The sequence below is a fragment of the Orycteropus afer genome, unplaced genomic scaffold (assembly GCF_000298275.1).
Source record: "Orycteropus afer afer isolate SDZICR_OR568_19922 unplaced genomic scaffold, OryAfe1.0 scaffold00030, whole genome shotgun sequence".
Classification (NCBI taxonomy): domain Eukaryota; kingdom Metazoa; phylum Chordata; class Mammalia; order Tubulidentata; family Orycteropodidae; genus Orycteropus; species Orycteropus afer.
In genome coordinates, this window is record NW_006921617.1 from 9659995 (window position 1) to 9668689 (window position 8695).

Consider the following 8695-nt stretch of genomic DNA (forward strand, 5'->3'; position numbering starts at 1 on the left):
GTTTCTCTAGAGAACCCAATCCAACACAGTTCCTCAAGGTAAATCTGGAGGCAAATTTAGGGGCCGTAATATATGGCATAAATTTACTATCAAGCATAACTCAAAATGCTGAAATACCAGAAGAGAAACTAGATTAATGGGACCTTGTAAAAATTAAATTTTTATGTGCTTCCAAAGACTTCTCCAAAAGAGTCAAAAGAGAACCTATAGATTAGGAAAGGATATTTGGCAATGACATATCTGACAAGGGACTTACCTCTAGAATTTATAGAAAACTCCAACACCTCCATAATAAAAAGACAAATAATCCAATTAAAAATGGGCAGAAGACATGAATAGACACTTCACCCAGCAGGATATTCAGGCAGCCAAGAAACATATGAAGAAATGCTTACGATCATTAGCCATTAGAGAGATGCAAATCAAAACAATAATGAGACACCATCTTGCCCCAGCACTAGCAGCAAAGTTCAACAAGACAGAAAATAACAAATGCTGGAGAGGATGTGGAGAGATTGGTATTCTCCTCCACTGCTGATGGGACTTCAAAATGGTACAACCACTGTGGAAAGCAGTATGGTGATGCCTTAAAAAGTTGGAAATAGAAATACTGTTTGATCCAGCCATTCCATTGCTAGGTATATATGCTAAAGAAGTGAGAGCCATGACAGGAACAGACATGCACACCCATGTCTATTGCAGCGCTATTTATAATAGGAAAAAGTTGGAAACAACCTAGGCGTCCATCAGCTGAGGAATGGATAACCGAACTATGGTACATACACAGGGTGGAATATTATGCAACCCTAAAGAATAATGTAGAATCTGCAAAACACTGCATACTATGCATGAACTTGGAGGACATTATGCTGAGTGAAATAAGTCAATCACTGAAGTACAAATATTGTTAGTCCATTGTAGAAGTCAAGGAACGGTTTATATATGGAAGGAAATTTTATTTGTACTAGGGGTGGGAGGGTAGGATAGGGAACACTGTTAGATAGGTAGAGATAAGTATAGATTTGGGTGAAGGTAAGGCAATGTACCAAATGTGAGTGATGAACATGGTGGCATTGAGGAAGAAGAAGACAGAGAGAGGTACGTGGGAGGTACAGACAATAAAGATGAACCCTTTTGCACATACAGTACTGCGTTGTCAGTGAAGGCAAACATGGGTATACGGGTGGATAGATGAGTGGACAGGCTGAACTATTAGGTACGTCTATGCAGCAGGGAGTGTACCCAAGACCATATATAGGGTTGGAAGACAGTGGTTCTACGAGTGTATTTGTATGTTCTGTAAGAATTCCTAAGGGTATAGTAGAGCTGACAAGGAACAAGTTTGTAGTCATTTCTTGGTCACAGCCACCTACTCAGAGGGATCGAATAGTTGAACCTGTGGGCTCAGGACCATAGTTGCAGGGGACATCAAGGTCAATTGGTATAACATACTACACAAAATATTGTTCCACTTTTTACTTTGGTGAGTAATGACTGGGACCTTAAAAGCTTGCAAGCAGCCATCTAGATGCAACAATGGGTCTCTCATCCAGAGCAAAGAAGAATGAAGAAAACCAAAGATTCATGGAAACAATTAGTCCTCATGACTGGTAGACCATATGATCCTCAGCCTATGTGACTATAAGACCAGAATTAGATGGTGCCTGGCTACCACTGTCAACCACTCGGAGAGGGATCTATGTAGGAGATCCAGGATAGAGAGGGAGAACAATGTGGAACAAAACTCAAAATAATTTGGGGAAAAAAACGGGTGGACCAGGTTTGCTGGTCTGATAGAGCCTGGTGGAACCACTAAGACTATGGTCCCTAGCCACCTTTCAGGTCTGAAATTGAACCCACACCTGTGGCTTCCAGCCAAGCAAAAGACAGGCATATGAGTTGAATGTGTACCTGAGATACATACACTCCTTGGAGAGAACAATCATGGGAAAATGAAGGGCTCTTTATGCACAGGGAGACAGCTCAGGGGGCAGGAGTGCATGGAGGGATGGACAAAGGGAAGAGGTAACTATGGGGAGGAACTGGGGAAGAGAGCTGTTGCAGTGGGTAAATTATAGTCAATGTCATGAGACAATGTGTGTGTGAACTGCTGTATGGAAAGTGAATTTGCTCTGTAAACTTTCACCCAATCACAATTAAAAAAAAAAAAAAAAAAAGAACCACAGAGTAGTAGACCATCCAGCACTTTTTTTTTGGTATGCCCATGGAAAGGTTAATTCCTTCCCATACTGGCATCAAAGCATATTATTGCTAACTCCTAACTGGATCAGCTGTCAGTGTGGAAGGAGATTTTGATGGAGGGGAGGTGGGTCATTGTGGAGGATCCAGAAGGTGGGAGATTTGGCATCCTGCAGTGTGCTAAAGGCAGCATCAAGTCACTGTGAGAGAAGTCCTGGGAGATGGGAGAGCTTCTAGAGGCTTCCAGAAAGGAAGATGGCCAACGACAAATATGGCCAGCATCACATGAACGTTCTCACTCAGTCTCTTCACCATTTTACCCCTTTGGCATCCATTGAAAACCAGTCTAGGTGGTTTTTGGCTACATGGTGAATGGGATGGATCATTTTGTGAGGTACCATCTTAGAAGTTTAATACCTTCTATCTGTTCTATTTTGTGACAAAAATATATTTAGCTCACCCTCAGCAGTGAGCTCTTGGGTTGCAATCGATTTGTGATTTGGAATTTGTTTAGCTTACGAATACTCTGTGGGGTTAGGTGAATATGATCATAGTAAGGTACAGTGGGGCCAAGAGAAATGACCTGTGGACCTGAAGAGTAGGATGTGGAGCCCTTGATCAGTCTTAAGTGTGGCTGATCCTCTTGCCAAAACATGAAGCATTTCAAGTGATTCTTACCTTGTCACTGAGGTGTTAGCGTTAAACAAAATGACATAATTCGTTCAGTGCAAAGAATTTACTTTTAGGCAAATTAACTGTTCCTTTTCCCAGCCAGTGTTCCTCATGTGCAGCCACTACCCATCTATCATTGGAGGTTTATGGGTTGCTATGATGGTGAACTGGTTTCATTGGTGCTTCCAGAATAAGAAAGACTAGGAAGAAAGGTCCAGTGATCTACTTCTGAAAATCAGCCAGTGCGAGCCCTGTTCCTCACAGCAGTCTGATCCACAGCTGGTCTGGGGATGGTGGAGGACTGGTCAGCATGTTGTTCCATTGTGCATGGGGATTCCATGAGTCAGGGGCTCACTCTATGGCAGCTGAAGACTACAGGTTTCCCCTGCTATCCAAAAGCAGAAGGTTCCTCTGAAACCTTTTGTAAACGGAAATGGCGTAAAGCGGAGAAGCAATTATTAATTTATATGGGAAGAGTTTTTTAAATGTCCCTAGACCTAAAAAATATCCTACCAAACCATATGAAATAACACTTAGAACCTAAAATAACACTAACCTGTAGTATTCACAGACAGGTCAGAGCTGTACAGCTTGATGCTGAGATGTTGCATATATGTAGTTCTCAGGGAAGGAACTTGGCAGTATTGTTCTTGCTGACTGGGGTGTGTGCTGCTGCTTTAATGGCTGACTGCAAAACAAATGGTGACCACTAGTTTCGCTTTTCATCTTTTGTTGTGAAAGTGAAATTCCTCTTCAAATTTTTTTCGTTTGCAAAAACAGGTACTACTAACATAGGTCTTTCATAAAAGCAAACTGGTGTGAAGCGAACTTTTGAAAAGCAGGTGACATCTGAATATCCAAGTTGAATGGGTGGAAATTTATGGGGTGTTTTCTGTAGTAGGAAGCTTTCCTGACCACTCTGTGTATCTTTTTCAGTGTGGGGCTGCTGGCATTTGCATCTCATCCCACAGGTAAGCTTTACTACACTGTTACTTTGTTTCCCTTACATTGCCTATTCATTCAGAGCTCTGACCTTAGTTATATCTCCCAGGTACATTTTGTAAGAACATTGTTACTGTCTTTCAGGATAGCAAACCCAGAGGTTAGGAATGGCCCACATACAGTAAAAAAAGAAAAAAACCAAACTCACTGCCATTGAGTTGATTCCAACTCATAGCGACCCCCTTTGGGTTTCCGAGGTGGTAAATCTTCACAGAAGTAGATTGCCCAGTCTTCCTTCTGCAGAGTGGTTGGTGAGTTTGAACCACTGACCATCTTGTTAGCAGTCAAATGCCTTGGGCACTACATCATCAGAGCTCCTCTGCACATGGGGGCTGGGGGTAGGGGTATGTTCCAAGGAGTCCAGGGGATACCTGAAACTACAGATAGTCTGAACCATATATATACATACATATATATATATATGTATATATACACACATACATACATACATACATATATATATATGTATATATTTGTTGTTGTTGTTATGTGCCATCGAGTCGGACCCGACTCATAGCAACCCCTCCTTGGGTTTCCAAGGCAGTATCACTACAGAAGTAGTTTGCCCCATCTTCCTTCCGAGGAGTGACTGGTAGGTTTGAACTGCCAGCCTTCTGGTTAGCAGTCAAGTAAGTACCTTAGGCACTAAGCTACCAGAGCTCCTATATGTATACACACACACACACACACACATACATGTACACAGTGTTTTTCCCATGCATACATATCTATGAGAAGCTTATAAATTAGGCATAGTTACAGATTAACAACAATAACTAATGAAGAAATAGTACAATCATTAAATAAAATAAGGGTTGCTTGAACACAGGCGCTGCGGTACCAAGACAGTTGATCTGATAAACTAGACGGCTGCTAAGTGACTGATGGCCATATGCAGCATGGATACACTGGACAAAGGAATGATTCACGTCCTGGGGTGGGGTGGTGCAAGACTTCATTGCTCTACTCAGAATAGCATGAAATGTAAAACTTACGAATTATTTTTTCTGGAGTTTTCCATTTAATATTTTCGACCGTGGTTGACTGTAGTTCACTGAAACAGTGGAAAGCAAAACCACAGATGAGAGGGGACTACTGTACTTGAAAGTGTTCTTAATAATGCATTATGGATTTGCTGCCCATGTGTTTATTCTTATCCCTACTTGAATTTTGTTTTCTCTGTTTTCACGTGGTATCATCCTAGTTTTACAGACAAGTTTATTATAGCAGATAATAAATAAGCTTGCTTTGCCCACTTTTAAAATCCCTTCTTCAGCCATCTAGACTAGCTCTTCAGTTCTAGTGCTAAAGGGTTTGGTGAAAAAGTTTAATTTCACGCTCACTGATATATAATATAAAAAAAGTTCAACTTTCTTTCTCACTGATACAATTTTATAATTGGCCATAAGATTTTTTTTTTTTTTTATGTTTATTGATCACTTTCTATACTCAAGGCACAATAAGGTAGGTTCCTGCTTGAATTACCCAAACCCTCTGGGACTGGATTATGGTTAAACCTCTTCCAGCTCTCACTTCAAGTTCAAAACAATGACACCTATCTATTGGTGTTTGTAGCTGCTTCAGCCTATTTGAACTAGCATCCTCAGAGAACTGTCAATAGTGACTCATAGGTAATGTTCCCAGATTGCATATGATGTATCAGAACCATGTCTCATCAGGAGAGTCACAGTGATCTTTTCCTTAGTGCGTTAATCTACACTTGTTCACAGTGAAGCACATCTGCTGCTTCCTGCCCACTCCCACAGCCTGGTGTCATCTCAGAACTATGAGGCTTACTGCTGGGCCCCCTCGCCACTTTTATTTGTTGAAAGTCTAGCCTTTGTAAAATAGTAAGTCATGAGAAACCATGCTGTTAACCCTAAGCTGTTTCTGCTGACCCTGTGCTGGTGTCTGCCTGTAAATCAAGCCTCTAGTCATTCCTTCAGACAGCGAGGTGGTTGCCATCCTATAGATACTGAAGTGCCTCTGCTACCTATCCTCCTCCTTTGAACTGTGCTGTGTCAAAGGCCTTTGGGAAATTAGGCTCACTGGTTCGCCTTGGTTTGCATTTATTTACTTCCTGAATGTTTTCTAGTGGATTTGGGTGAGTAATTTTTGCCTGAAGAAATCACTTTGATTTTCGGCTAAGATGTTATGCTTGCTTATTTGTTACACATAATGATTAGTGATTACCGTTATGAGTATTGTGATTTTTAGTGATTATCCAAGCTATCACCAAACTTCACAAATGAGGACATTGATTCTAAGGAATAGTCATACTGCTTTCCACAGTGGTTGTATTGCTTCACAGTCCCACCAGCTGTGTATGAGAGTCCCCATCTCTCCACGTCCCCGCCAGCGTTTGTATTTCCTGTTTCATTGAACCTTGCCATCAGTCCTGGAGTGAGACAGTATCTTATTGTTTTGATTTGCATCTCTCTGATGGCCAGTGATGGCGAGCATCACTGCAAGTATTTGCTGGCCACCTTGAATATCCTCCTTGGTGAAGTGTCTATTCATGTTTTCTGCCCATTTCCCAACTGGATTGTTAATTTCTTTGTGTTGAGGTGTTGGAGTTTTCTATAAATCTTAGAGATAAGTCCCTTGCCAGATATGTAATTATTGGCAAGTATGAATTTGTTGCTATCATTTTATTATGTGCTTTTTCGTTGTGTTGATTTCTTTGTTCTATATCATTTTCTGTGCTGAGCTCGTTTTGTTTATGAATCATGTTATCACTTCCTTCAATACTGTTGTTTTAGTATTTGTTAAATGTTTGTGCTGGTCCTCTTTTTTTATTTTGATGTGAAGGTTTATCATTTTACTTTGAGGTTACCTTGTGATTTCTACTTTTCTTCTCAAGTTTAGAACAGTCTGTTCTATCTTATAGTTGTCTTGACTTCCCTACCATTTAGAAGTTCTGTAACTACATAGCTTTATCCCTCTTTTTGGTTTGTAGTTGTCCTCATTTGTTAATTGATGTCTCTGGTTCCCTATTTATAATCTCATAGACTTATTTACTTTGGATACTTCCATAGCTGGGTTGGTTTCTGGAGTATGTCATCATGTGTGTTAATGGACATTTGTTGTTTGCTATTGTTGGTTCTCTGTCCAAAGCACTCCCTTTAGCATCTCTTGTAAGATTGGTCTGGTTTTAACAAATTCCCTTAATTTCTACTTATCTGGAAATGTTCTAATTTCATCATCATATTTCAGGGACAGTTTTGCTGGGTATATAATTATTGTTGGAAAATTTTCTCTTTCAGGTTTTATATATACTTTCCCATTGTCTTCTTTCCTGCATGGTTTCTGCCAAGAAATCCAAGCTTAGTCTTACTGATTGCTCCTTGTAGGTAACTTTTTTTTTTTTTTTTTCCATCCTGCTTTCCGGATTCTTTCTTTGTCTTTGATTTTGGTGAGTTTGATGATGATATGTCTTGGTGATTTTCTTTTGGGGTCTATCCTGTTTAGGGTTCGTTGGACTTCTTGATTGGATATATTCTCATCTTTCATCATACCAGGAAAATTCTCTTGCAACAAATCTTTGATGATTTTTCCTGTGGTTTTATTTGTCTCTTCCTGTTCTGGAATTCTGATTATACATAGGTTATTCTTTTTGATGGTATCCCACAGGAACCCTAGGCTTTCTTCATTTTGTTTTGATCTTTTTTTCTGGTTGATCCCTTTCCAAAGAAGTATTAAGGTATTTGCCTTCAAGCTCACTGATTCTGTCTTCCATTGATTCAGTTCTACTCCTTTGCCTGTTCAATGTGTTATCTAGTTCTGAAAATTTAGTATTAATGTTTTGGATTTCTGTCTGTAGATTTTGTATCATTTCTAATTTTTCATTTATTTTATCTTTTATTTTTCTTATATTATCTTTCAAAATTGTTCTAGTGTTTTCCACAGTTTTGTCAGTGTTTTCCTTGAGCTGTCTCTCAATTCGTTGAAGGTACCTAAATATAATTCTTTTGAATTCCTTATCAGGGAGTTCCAATGCTGCATCTTCCTCAGGGATGTGTTTTTAGGTCTGTATCCTGGTCCCTTATTTCTGTTGCTTTATCTTGTTTCTTTGTGTGGAGTGTGATGCTCTGTTGTCTCTGAGACGTTGTGACGTTTTTGTGTTTATATTTAATTGGTGATTGTATGGTGGAGTGACTTGCCCACAATTTTCGTTTTCTTTGTTTTATTTGTATGTTATCTACGTAAGCAGGGTACTATGCTGTGCTCCTCTATTTGCTAGTTGGCAGCACTTATACACTCACCTCCTGTCTCCAACCCCTGGTCAGCCTCCCAGATGTCCCTCCCATCCTTGGCAAATGGAGCCTATTCTTAGGTCCTGTTTTTGTTCAGGTTTTTCCACTAGTTGGTGCCTCATCCACTTCTGTATACTTCCAGTCAAAGCTCAGGGCTCCAGGATTATCTTCTATATCTCTGTCAATTGGTTTCTATTTGCTTTGTTGAAGAGGGTCTGTGTAGCTTGTCGGCCTATTCCTCCATCTTACCGGAAGTCCCATTGCAGTTTCTTTTTGAGGTGATGAAAATATTCTGGGATTAGATAATGTGATGGTTGCACAACTCTTAGGACATACTTTAACCTCTCAGTTGTATACTTTAAATGCATGAATGTTATGGTAAATAGATTATATCTCAATAAAGAGTGCATAAACCCCAAATGAAGTACCGATTGAGCTATTTTAACAAACGGATGCCCCATTGGAAGCACTCACTCGGTTATGCCAAGAGATTTGGAAGACAGCCATCTGGCCAACTGACTGGAAGAGATCGTACCCATTCCAAAGAAAGGTGATCCCACAGAATG

The 8695-nt window shown here is 40.0% G+C and overlaps 1 protein-coding gene across 1 annotated transcript in view; it reads left to right on the forward strand.

Moving 5' to 3' along the window:
• The window catches only part of TMEM241 (transmembrane protein 241), a 187628-nt gene that overhangs the window by 160155 nt on the left and 18778 nt on the right, over positions 1-8695 (forward strand). The window contains exon 11 of the mRNA XM_007935613.1: positions 3808-3842. Coding sequence (XP_007933804.1) covers positions 3808-3842 — 35 coding nt within the window. The remainder of the gene's footprint in view (positions 1-3807; positions 3843-8695) is intronic.